This window comes from Myzus persicae, unplaced genomic scaffold (genome assembly GCF_001856785.1).
Source record: "Myzus persicae strain clone G006 unplaced genomic scaffold, MPER_G0061.0, whole genome shotgun sequence".
NCBI lineage: Eukaryota > Metazoa > Arthropoda > Insecta > Hemiptera > Aphididae > Myzus > Myzus persicae.
Genome location: NW_019100547.1, coordinates 14272 through 27891, shown reverse-complemented (window position 1 = coordinate 27891; position 13620 = coordinate 14272). Strand labels below are relative to the sequence as shown.

Genomic DNA, 13620 nt, shown 5'->3' with positions numbered 1-13620 from the left:
GAACAAAATAGATTTATTTTGGAAAATGGAAGAAAAATCGTCGAAGCATAATTGCACTGACGAAGAAAGACCGTGCAAAACACATTTTAAAGAAAACCTCGCTGAAAATGTGGATGTCAGATTTATTGTCAAACTAAAATTGTAAGCATTCCCGACCACATTAATGTCGCATACCCTTCATTTACGTATCCGGGCAATATTGACTTTCTTCTCAACAACATTTGTTATGTAACAAAATAGATTTATTTTGGAAAATGGAAGAACCATTGTTGAAGCATAATTTCACTGACGAAGGAAGATCGTTTATGATACCGGCGAAAATAAGCAGTCAATCGATGACACGAAATGTTTTATCCACCACACAGACACGACGCTTATGTAATAAACAACTTTAGTAGAACGACAAAGTTACGCGTCGGGTTTGACGGGCCGGCATAAACTAATGGTGGTGTGTCAAACATTGTCTGTTGGCAAACGGATATGAATACCGAACAACTATGGTTTGACATAGAAATACGTCTTTTATGACGTCTGTTCTTACTTTTTTTTCAACTTGATGACACTATTGAGAGGATGTCTACGCACTATTTGTTTGCTCTTTATGTCCTACGCACAACAAAACAATTGTTGTGCGTGGGGTACAGAGAGCAAACAGTGCTCTGACATCCTCTACTGATTTTTTTATTCTATCCCATAAGTCAAGGTTTTCAACCTGTCACTAGGTAGTTTTCAACTGATTGGTCTAATGGCGTTTGCAATTCAAGAACTTTTCCTACGTATTCGACATTGTTAACCTAACTATTCTACCTCCACACTTCCTATTCTCCCTCCCTGCAATTCTCACTCTCTCTCCTTTCTCTCCCTCCCACCAATCCACCTTTTCTCACTCAGTCTCTCTCTCTCTCTCTATATATATATTCCCCTTTTTTTCCATCACGGCACCTCTCTCTCTCACTCTATCTCTCGCGCTCACACACAGTCTCTATAGTGCCTACAGGTCATCGTACCTGATAATCGGTGAAAATATTTAAATATTACAAAAAAAAAATTTAAAACAAAAAATAATAAAATGTCATACTTGACCAACTTCATAATTTTTATCATAATTTTATTGATAGCTGGAATAGCGTTATACCAGTAGATGCAATACAATTAAATTGAAAAGTTGGGGGCAATACATACTCTGATCATTTAACAATATCAAATAAATCTACTGAAAAATAAAAAGTACATACCACATGTTTTCTGCTATACAACTAAGACTTTGAAACACTCACGTCTACACATTTCACACTGCATAATTTGACATAGTATTTAAAATTGGCAAATTTTTCATTGGCGAATACTATCTCTGAAAAAAACGCAGCCTATAAAGTAAAATGTTCAACAAAATACGTATGAGCTATTTGTTATTAGAAATCACAGATATTACATACCTAAAATAATCTCTTTAAGGTTTACATTGTATCTTACCTATACGTAGTTATTATGTGTTAATTTGTGTTTTAACTCTTTTATTCAAGAACGTATAAGTTTTATACCTAACAAAAGTCATATTTCTTCACTAGGCACAAGTCAGTTATCTACTAGAATTCTGCTACTGGTTCATTTTTATTTTAATAATAGTATAATACACAGGGACTATAGTTACCATTACTTATTAGGAAGTGGGTTTATTTTATTTCAATATTTTATAAATATCGTTCAAATCAATTATTTTTATTGTTAATTAATTTATAATATATTTATTCCTGAAATATTGTGTTTAAGAAAATAAATAATTATTACAATAAATTAGAGTTAGATAATATGTTATGTGAATACCTACATGTAAAAATAATTTAGTATAATAATATCTGCAACCCTGGGTTAGTTAATGAAAAATTTTAATGGAGTTAAGTTAAGTCGATATGAAACATTTCAAAATGTTTTAAGTTAATAATTCTCCTTATTTAGTTTTTAATTCAGTTAAGTTATAATTGATTTGGAAACTTACAACCAGGCGCGGACTGGTAAAAAAGGGCGCGGGATGCTATATAATTTAAAGGGCAAATAAAACAAATTTTAAATAATAGGTTATTTATAAAATATTTTAACATTTTCTTTTGTTTTAATAAAATATTGTAAATACGTTAAAAATGTAAATAGGTGCCAAATTACAACAGCAAGGCAAGGTTAAGCAACGGCAAACTTAAGGGTCAGTAAATTGTGATTAATTTTTGCCCCCCCCCCCCAACTCTCCGCCCCATAACAATTACACCTAAGTTCCTCTTATAAAGATTGTGTTAATAATAAATTAAGAAAGTATATTTAATGCATATAAAAAGTTGCTCAAACTAATTTACCTATCTTCTTATTGGCTACCTACTTTAAATGTATTCTTTTTTCTTTATGATTATTATAGTTATTACTTATTAGTTATTACATAAATAATAGATCTACATCTACCTATGATTTTATCAGAGAATTTTAACCTTCTCCTTCAAAATTCAGATTAATTTTAGGTGGGCACATTTATACCGATAGGGGCAAATATATTTTAGGGCAAGGGATGCTGTAGCATCCCAGCATCCCAGCCAGTCCGCGCCTGCTTACAACTAACTTATTTTTTTATTTACTAGGTTATACCTAGTTTTCTTGTTTTAAAATAATAAAAAGTAAAGGTTGATGTTATACGTATGCATCATCAATAATAATAATTTTTACTATATTTATTATTTAGTTTTCTATAAACAAACTATGCAACTTGGATTTGATTAAAAATAACTATTTAGTTAAAAATGTTAAGATATTTAAAATTAAATTTAAAAAAATTTGGTATGTGGAGGTCGCTCTGCTGTACATTAGGTTACAAGTTGGTCACTGTAATGGGTGATGTTAAGTTTGAATTCAACGTTGAAAAATCATTGTACCTATACGAAAAACGATTCTGAAAGAAGACGGTCTGTCAGTCTTTAATATTACTTAATATAGTATATTCGATGATATTATTGTGATTAAAGTAATTTATTTTACTAGTAAGTATTAGTACTAAGCAGTAAGCAGTAGATTAAATTAATTTTAAAAAATAGTATGTTTGAAAAGTCATTGTGGGTACCTATAAAATATAAGAATATACTTTAAAAGTTTCAAGTACCCACGAATATTATTTTTAATTTACAACAAAATAACATCAATCATTATTCTTGGTAATTGAATCTTTAATTTGGTTCACATTTGAACTTAAAAAATCTGTGATAATATTTTTTTGATTTTTTAATAACAGAAAACCTATTTGCTTGGAACTTTGTTTTGAATTTTAAACCCTAACCTACAAAAGTTGAATATTTCAAAAAATATAAATTATAAAATCATTTGTACATTTCATATGATTTTGTTAAAATGTAAACATTAAATGCTCATTAAAAAAAAATCTTGCCTATGCATTTTAAATATTTTTCAACTAATATTGTCAATATCTATCAAAATATCTATCAAGAGCATTTTATTGAATTTTTGAGCTTTTTTGCAAACAAATACAATTTGAAGTATAAAAAGTAAATTTAATCACCAAAAAAATATGAAACCAAAATTAATTACTTTAAACATCGACGCTTTCGGGCTTCGGCGGAATCCTTGATTATTGTGTGTGAACTGCGGAATAAATCAGATACCTATGACTGAACTTAAGTTTTGCTTTGCTAACTGAAATTTTAGATCGATTGCGTCTTTGTAACTAATGTAACTACTTAGAAATATGACATGGATTGCATTATAATTTATACTACGTCAATATGTTAAAACCATAGATAGATATTATATTACAAATTTTTATATCAAAGAGGTCCATGTTTGAGATTTGATCATTAAGATAATGAAATGAGATATAACAATAACCAAAATAGTTTATAATTTTTAAATTTAAATTACAACAATTTATAAAGTACCTATTATTTTTATTTAATAATTGATTAAGGTGGTGTTTAAATATTCAAAGCACAGGCATTTTTTTTATGAGTTAGTAAATACAAATCTTATTGTAAATAAATGTGATTATTACATATTAGATTTAACATAAATAGGTATTCAGTGCCTTATACATCACATTTACCGTGTACCGACTACCGACTAACCAACTATAATTTGTAAAATTCCAAGTTAAATCTTTTCTCTGAATTCTGTCGAGCACGAAATTAATAATAAATTTTTTACGTACCTATTCATTTTGAGTGCATTGGTTAGGTATATTTTAAGCTATTCGAGAATATTTAAATTTTAAAATTTCCTTATTTAATTTCCGATGGATATTCAATATTCAGCACAGCGATTTTTCCAGCTTTATAAAATAATGTGATGTTTGATGTACGCCGGCGTCGCTAGACGCTAGTTTAACCACAAGCCGACGGCATAGTAATATTCATATATTACTTTACATTTATATAAACTAAAAATAAAAATTGTTGAATTTTGCAGGACATAAGGACTACCGTATACTGTTCTACTGTAATAGGACTAATATGTACAACACTATTTATATCTATTTAATTTTATAATTATGTTATTATTCTGCGACCTGGATATGCCGTGGTCGTTTGTGATACCGTATTTTTTTGTGTTGCGCGCTCTGGAATAAAAAATATGCCCCTACTTCACCCGGGTAGCAAATCAAATTTTAATTTTGAGACTAATAAGTAAAATATTTAAGCCCCAAAAGAATAAGTAATCAAACTTACGTATACTCGACTATTCGGGTAATATATAGCTGTAGCAAGGCGCCATATCGAGCAACTTCTTCCTTCATCTAAATCCGAATTGACAAAATCGAGATTTTTTATAAAAATTACTAGAGTAAAATGAAATTTGTGAGTAAATGTTTACTGTTGCCATACACAATTCATTTTGTTCAATGAAATTATTAGAATTGCGAATCGTCTCCGGTGAGTGTCGACGATCGGCTTTTGCCATAGATGATAGGTATTATAATATAATATGTTGTCATCAGTTTTCGAGTTTTTGACTTCTTTGGATTACACGATACATTTTTTATTTCAAATTCCGAAACAGAATATTATTGGGAGTGTTTAAATTTATACAATGCAGAACACGGCACTCTGAGTATAGGCCATTTAGATTTTTAGATACACTACTGTCGAGAGTCAATTGTTACGTCCGGCATCTAACAATATTGTTTTTAGTCTTAAAGGTTTAACTATAATTTAACATAAAACTCTAGAAGTGTCGAGACTTGAAATTAAGCTTTGACATTTACAGAAGTAATAAAAAAATGTATACTTTAATCGTGCCTATATATTATTTCTGGGCTCGGCATTAATATGTTATTAAACAATATTATTCTATAATAGTGTGCAGTCACCGACGTACCTATTTGCTACAAAATTGTGTGGTCATATTATACTACTGTCTACTATACTCTAGTGTAAAAAATAATATATGTATACAGCCGTGTAGGTGCCTAACTAAGGCTCCCACATAAAGGTAAGTGACAAGGGTAAAAAAATGTATCGCTTCCATTGTACCAACCTATACTAATTGTTTTATATTTTAAAAACTTACCCTACAAAGTACAAATTAAGTAAAACAAGTATAGTTTATACTTTGCAGAGGTCGCTGTGGATATTTTTTAAAATAGGTAGTATTTAAAAAAAAAAATCATGAACATTTTAGGTTTGTTAGTTAGGTACACATGAATTTACTAGACCAATTTGAATTAGTTAATGCCAAGAAAGTTGTTAAATTAAGTACCTTAATAATAAGTCACATGTCACATCGTACCATGCTGAATATAGTAACGCATGATCCAAGTGATATGCATTTCCAATAACATTAAGATGTAACAATTAATGCTGAATACGGTTTAATGCTTTTAATTATATGTTGAACAACGTTGTTGTAATTGTACAATTATTCGTAATATTTTTTGTTTTAAAGGCAGTTTCCTAAACGTACATAAATTAACATAAGTTGTAAATTTTCTCAAACTTATAAGCCATATAACAGTTAAAAATTGCATATACTTGTTAAAATCTGTGTATATTTTAAGTATACAGTAGTAAGTACATTAGTTATACGATATAGACACATAAATAATGGATAAATTATTAAAAAACTGTGATTTTATATCCTTATTAAAAAAAATTATATAGCTGAAATTGAAAATAAAATTATACATATTTTTTAGTTAAGGTTTGTCATTCAATACAAGCAAAATACTTAACTGTAGATTAAAGTAACGAAATATAACTTCAGATATATGAACTGAAGAATTCATTGTTGAGTAGTCAAGATACAACATGTTTACTAATTACTTTGATGAACTGATTCAGTGAATATTTTCATCATCAGAATCATAAGTCAACTTGTTCATTTGTTTGTGACCCCCTAAGTTTTATTTGTGGAATCATTAGTCGATTAGTCAAATATTCAATGAGTTGTTTCTTATCGTAATTGTACAAAATTAAATCAAATCACTTAATTCTAGTTCAAACATTAATATAAGTCTTAAGTTAGTAAACTAGGTTTGAATACAAAATAATTATTCATAAGAATGGAAATATCCATTATCCAAGAAGTCAATATTTCCATTTTTCGTTTTAATAGATGAAATTTCAATTTAAATAATGTAAAAAAAAATTATTTTGTTGACATATCAAAATGACAATAAATAAAAATCATCTACATCCTATATAGAGTTAAGTAAAAAGTAATAATATTAGCCAACAAACTATATAGAGTAATTAAAGATCAGATATTTATCAATAGAATAATATGGACAACTTGCTGGACAGTGAAATGATATAATTTAATCTTGTAAAAAATAAAAAATTTGTTTGTTTGTTTTTTAAAAATGTTTTATTTGTAATATGTATTAATATATTTGTAGGATTATTGAATGATGTAGTTTTATAAAATACTATGTTTTTGTACATCAACTGTCAAAAGTAGCTGAAGTTAATTGTTATTAACAAGCTGAATACCTTTATCTAACTTGGAGACAAATATTTCCAAAAAATAAACAAATGACGTTTGAATACTTGGCTTATAGAAAATAACACCAAAACTTTGTTGGTAGCATATATTTTATCAAAAACAGTAATTGACTCTAATGTAAATGTATGTTAATAAGTAGAAATTATCAATGTTTTTTTATATTTTTATTTTTTTAAGAAGTTTAATACCTGTCTTATACCTTATGATCTGTTTTGTCACCTTTATTTAGCTAAGCATGTAAATAAACAATAAATAAAATATTTCTACATTTTAGCCATTGTTAAATTTAAAAGTACTTGCAGTGTTTGGATTTTTTTATTTAGCTGTATTGGATCAGCACCATCTAATACATTAACTTAAACACCATTACAATACAGTATTAATTTTTATACAGAAAATACCTACATTATATTTGAATGATATTTAAGCAAAATCTTCAGCTTAACACTTTTCTTCGTACAAATAATAACATTTATTATATATGTTATCCGGAATTTGTCTCCTAAAACTAAATCCGCAAGAATATTGCTCATGTGTTGGCATGGCTCTAAAAAATTGGTATAAAAATGAACAACAGAAGACCCATATAAACTGAAAACCACAAAATATTATATTAATTGCATAGACTTCAAAAAGAAATTCATAGATTCTTAACAAATAAAATAACCTACATAATATTAGATAGTATATTGTGATATTTTTTTAAATTATTATTTTCTCCCTTGTTTACCTACATTGGGTTATACCAATAATTTTCAAATACAAAACAAAAAAATCAATTTAATTCTGAATCATTTATAATATATTATATTAATTGAACATTAGAGTGTTGCAACATTGTTTGTTCAAAATACTGATCCATCATATTTGTTCTTTGCACCACCAACACTTAACACTCTCTGCTGATGCACTGCTAGGTACTGGAGTGTTGTACTTCACAAATACATGAAAACAAAGTACAAATGTTTTTGTAACATTACTACTAATAGTATAAGAAGTTTTCAACTAATCTTGCTTTTTTGATAGTGGGTAATTTATGCAAACATTCTAAAGTCTTTGTTGGAGATGTGCCCAAAAATTCTTCTATTTCATCACTAACTGTTGATTTTTCCTCTCGGGAATTTAGTGACCCGGTAAAAAAGGTAGATAAATTATCTTTCATTTGGTTATCTTCTAATTGTTTTTTATATCATTTTTAATCCAAACTTTTTTAAATAGTGGGTGGCAGACTGCAGCAGTTACTAAAAATTTGTCTATCAAATAATCTGCAAACCTTGTTTTCATACCTAAAAAAAAAAATTATTATCATTGAAGTTTGTTTATTTTAGCTCATGAGTATATAAATGTACTGCACAAAAATATAAATATAAATAATAGATCAGCTGATTAAAATTTTACATTATACATCAGTAAGACTGTAAGAACAAAGAAATACTATATGAGGCGTCTAGAACCCAAGAGGTATAAGCGACATTCTTTGGAAAACAGGTATAGGTGCGCTTGAACCCATTTTCTTCTAATAAAGATATCATTTTTGTTTGGAGGTTAAGTGATTTGCTACTAGATTGCAGCACATATCAAATACTTCACTTATATCTCTTTACCACCAAATAAAACGGATAAATAAACCAATAAAGTAAACCAAAAACAGCTAAAACGAAAAGAAATTAAATGTGTACAATTTAAGTACTTGGCTAAATAAGATTAATGTATTTAAAAAATATTAATTATTACATACCATTAAGTATGGCAGTCACCAGAAGTTTCATATAATCAGAAACTGTTTGATCACTTGTCATTGATTCATATTTATAAATTATTCCTTCAATTGTAGGTAGGAGATGACCAAAGTACATGTTAGTATCACCCTGGAGTAAATCCAAGCTTATTGAAATTGGCCCCATGATTGTATGATGTTGACACATGAAATCAATATCACTTCTTTCAAATCTGAAAATATTCATAAAAATTAAAGATAAAATAATTAATATTTTTTTAGGATTTACAATTAACCTGCTAATAGCCAATTCGTCCATTATTATTCTAAACTTAGTTTCATTATTTTTAATTTATTTATTAAGCAGTACCACTACATTTTACAGTGAATTCCAACGTGTCTCGTTGGGTGTAATTAAATAAACACCAAGATTTTGTTTAACTAAATCAGGTGACTTAGTTGAGCGACTTTCTTTGTTCCACAAAGCGGTAGACTTGGCAAAAGTACTTCTTGACTGTTTTTTTTATGCAAGATTAGACAAAGCTTTTTTAAAGTCCTAGAAAAAACAAGTTATACAAATAAATTATCTTATTTTGTATTTAATTTGTACAAATTTTTAATTAATAATAAAAAATTAAACAAACATAATTTATTGACATTTTAAATTGAAATTTGGGTATAGATAAATAGAAAATAGTTAATGCCAATCATATTCATACTTATATCTTAGAATATTTTTTTTCATATATTTTTATCATTTAAATTGAAAGAAAAATTTAATTTTTAAATGTATTACAACTCATACAAATTTGATTATGAGTATTAAGTGTTAAACCTACTACCTAATAGTTTTGTCCTGATCACTATAATTACTCAAAATATATTCTTTTCGATAAAAATATTTTTAGTATTTTATAATTTAACTATATTAGATTATCTACTTAAATAAATGTTTAATTACCATTGTTGCTATTAAATTTATTGTGTGTGCACAACATCAATGGTGTTTTAGTAATGCATATGGCAAATCATGGTCTTCATCATTTAGAATGTTCAAGTTGAATGCACCGATTTTTTCTAAATCATTAACAACTGTATCGTTCACTAGCAATGTATCAGTATACAGTCATGCAGTCATGTAAATATCAACTACTTTTATTAATGCTGCAACTAAAAACTTATTAATAGGTAAAATAAAAAATAAAAATGAACATTACACATTCTTACTTTGACTAGTTAATTTTTTGTTGTTCAAAAAATCTTCTAAAACTGGTTGTTTGACTGGTTATTTTTATCTGATTGTTTTAGAGAACTACTAACATTATACTTCAATGATCCATAATTGCATCTCTTTAAAGTGTTTTTGTTCGCTGCATTATCAATGTGATCAATTTTCTCTAATAGAGTTGACTGTTGTATCTGTATAAAAAATGAAATAATATAACCTTTTACTTAACATTATAAGTTTTGATAAATAATTTACATTTTTTGATCAGTGGGGCAACTGGGATTTATTTTTGAGGGGGGAGGGGGTTATTTATTTTATTTTATTTCATATACACAAGAATACTGGGCCCCTCTGAGATGACTTGTGGGGGCCCAGGAAAATATATAATATAGAATAATGGGATCTATGATGCATTTTAAGCACTTGAAATCTAACTTTTAAAAAGCTGTGCGCCACTGTTTTTTATGTATTTTTGTAATTTTTTTTTTTATTATTAGCTGCTGGTATGAAACCATTTTAGCTCATTTTTGTAATTTATTAGGTATTTGTGTGGTATTTAAAATTAATTTAACATACAGGATATTAGATGGGTCAACTGTCATAGGCAGGTATGAAATTAACATTGTACTTAAGCTTAAATGTTTTCTTATATTAGAGTTTGAACGTGAATCCACCTTGTAACACTTTGTATCGACACAACTTGAGCACTTCACTTTCAGCTTCTTGTAAAAAAAATTATCCTCAATGACTCTTAATACTTTAAAATATTTTTGATAATTTGGCCAGGGTAAATTGGTTCTTCTAAATCTGCAACCTGATGCAATACAATTATTAACAATCTGTAGGAACGTCAAGCAGACAACAGCGAACTCGATACGAATAATACGAACCCAACTAATAAATATTACAAAAGTGTAAAACAGCGTAGGGGGCTATACATGCAAATGCAATATTGTAATAGTGTATAACTGATTGTGCGCTAATGACCAATTATTGGCAATTGGTTATTCGTAGTCCGTACACACAAAAATAATATTATTTTCTGATAAAATTATGAAAATATGATAATACCACGTTCCACATATTATTATGGTGTTATATTAATAGGCGACATAGCCATATTTATTTATTTATAGTAGAATGAGTTATCAGTCAATATCAATGTTTATGTTCTATATTGTATATAATATTAGATTATAGCTTTTAATCATGACAAAATAGATTCTATTTTGTCATGCTTTTAATCAAGAATAGGTCGCACCCACATATTATGTTGTCTAGTCCGTACACAGTACACACGTATATTTCAATCATGGGTATTGGGTACGACGCAGCTAATGTTCGTATATTTTGCTATAATACAATAAGTTGGTAGGTACCGATAACTTACCGTTGCGATCTTCGTCGACGATAAACACACGGTTTCACGGAGTAAAAAATATTTAGTTAAGCTAAAGATATTTTATTTAAACTAAGGACGAAAACCAAAATCGATATCGAATTGTTCATAAATGATATATAAATATATATTTATTTGTTCGAACGCAGAACGGGCACATATGTCGGACGTTACAAGTTGCGAGCGACGAGTGACGACGTCCCCCTCCGCAGACCGTCGCCGACGGTGTGTTGACCGTCGTAACCTATAGTGCTTTTGTCTTTTTCCAGCGGAATGTGTTCGCTCGCCGCCGCCATAGTGCGAAAACCAAAACTTCGCGTGATCACGAGTGAATGATATTTTGCGTGATCGCGTATCATTTAGAAGTGCCCGTGCGCTGGGAAGATTTGTCCGCCGTCGCTGTTCCGGCGAAGAAACTCCATTGGTCGTCGTCTAATATCATAGCCGCATCGTGGGCCACGCCGTCGCCACATCAGGTTGGATAGTTGGATTGTATATTATTATGACCCACGGAGTGAGTTGGGCTGTTTTGTCTGTTGTATGCCAACATTATTTGTATGATTTTTAGTTTGAAGTTTATCTGGGCGCCCACTTTATATATATATATATTATATTATCACTATTATACATATTCACACAATATACGTGTTTCCGACCAAATAAAGTGGTTATTAAGGGTATTCAAGGGTAACCCCTTCCGCTTACTTGTCCCCAACCCCTTACGCATGTCGTTGCCGACAATCGCATTATTTGCTGAATCGGTATCGGCGTCATCATTTGGTAGCTGAGCGTGGTTTTTGGCCTTTGAGGGAGGTTCAGTAGCGTTTTGGGTTGATTGCTGGGACGCGTGATAGATATAGTGTAACCGAAACTGAGATCGAGGCCACCGAGCGTAGCGCGCCTTAAGATTAAGCGTTTGGACGTGATTAATCAGATTAAGCATGTACATGGCCAAAGGTCGCTCTAAATGGGCCCGTGAGAATCATGTATGTTTTAATTGTTTAAATGTCGGTCATTGGATCCAGAACTGTAGGTCGAAACCTAATTGTAACCTTCGCGTCACATGCTTCTCCACTTGCAGGGGCGGACTGGGGCAACATTTTGGCCCGGGAAATCTATATTTTGACCCGGCCCTTGCCATTTCTCGCCATCACAAAAATGTAAAAACTTAAATATACCAACGTTTTATTCAATGAGGAATGCAGCCTCTACACATTTTCTATTTTCCCAGAAAACAACTTAAGATTTTTTTTTTCATTAATTGTTTATGGCATCAACTAAGAGGTTATTAGCCAGGGGTTTTTGGGACTGTTGGGTTCCGAAACCCAGGGTTCGGAACTCGTGTGAAATTTAAGTTCCGTTACCGTTTCGCTCGCCGACAGAAACGTTCGTCAGGTCTCGCGAGGTAGTTACACGACGTTTTGACACCATCGAGCGTAAACTGTCCGCAGATCCAGTATTAAAAAATTTATATGTTAATTTTATGACCAAATATATTGCATTAGGACAGTAATTGGTCAAAATATCCAAATCTATCCGTTTCTATCCGTGTAAATTACACATTATAAAAATAAAAATATAAATATAAATATATTATATAATATATAAATATAAATATATTATATAATATATAATTTTAAATATATTGTATAATATATAAATATATAACAAGATTCTTTTTGGCGTGCGTTAGAACTCGAACCGCCGCTCGTCTTCACGAAGTGCGGTATTTTGTCACTGGTTGCTCGCCTGTGTGTGGCACTTTAATCCGCCTAGTGCCCCGCATTTCGGGGGTCTGTGGGAAGCAGCCGTCCGGTCGACGAAACGTCTTTTGGTGCGTGTAATTGGGACACATATCTTCACGCATGAAGAGTTCTCAATGGTTTTGGCTCGTGTAGAAACCATTTTCAACTCACGCCCGCGTTATCGGATCCGCAGCGACATGTGTAGATTCTCAACAATTATTTTTGCCCCCACGTGAATAGAGTCCAAGTTACGCCTATGCCGGTGAGGGACCGTTTTAGGGATCCCCTTTTACCCAAGTACACGTTGTAATACACTGAATAGGATCAAGCGTAAATAATGCACGATTGCACTTCCTACTGCATGTGTGATATTATATTATAATCTAACGTCGAACGGATCACTATTTGAATATTATAAATATATTCCTAAAGCCCATTTGGACTTGTGGTATCCGATTGAGGGGAGCTGCAAAAAAATCGAATATTTACAAAGTGCAAACGTTTCAATCAATATCACTTCGAATAATTACCAACGCTCCCTTCT

General features: G+C 30.2%; 1 protein-coding gene across 1 annotated transcript; it reads right to left on the bottom strand.

The window, feature by feature from the left end:
- Positions 1–8069: 8069 nt before the first annotated feature.
- On the bottom strand, positions 8070–9855 carry LOC111031988. The gene is made up of 4 exons (XM_022312144.1): positions 9666–9855; positions 9001–9260; positions 8726–8937; positions 8070–8273 (listed from the first exon to the last, which is right to left on the bottom strand). The coding sequence occupies exons 2-4, from the start codon at positions 9021–9023 to the stop codon at positions 8161–8163; spliced, it is 348 nt and encodes a 115-aa protein (XP_022167836.1). The 5' UTR covers positions 9024–9260; positions 9666–9855; the 3' UTR covers positions 8070–8160.
- Between the last annotated feature and the right edge of the window lie 3765 nt (positions 9856–13620).

Excerpts from the sequence above, each read along its gene's own strand:
- LOC111031988 (XM_022312144.1), bottom strand. The coding sequence starts at position 9,023 with ATGGACGAATTGGCTATTAGCAG. Across the intron at positions 8,938-9,000 it reads GACGAATTGGCTATTAGCAG|ATTTGAAAGAAGTGATATTG; the intron begins GTTAATTGTAAA and ends GAATATTTTCAG. Across the intron at positions 8,274-8,725 it reads GGTGACTGCCATACTTAATG|GTATGAAAACAAGGTTTGCA; the intron begins GTATGTAATAAT and ends TTTTTTTTTTAG.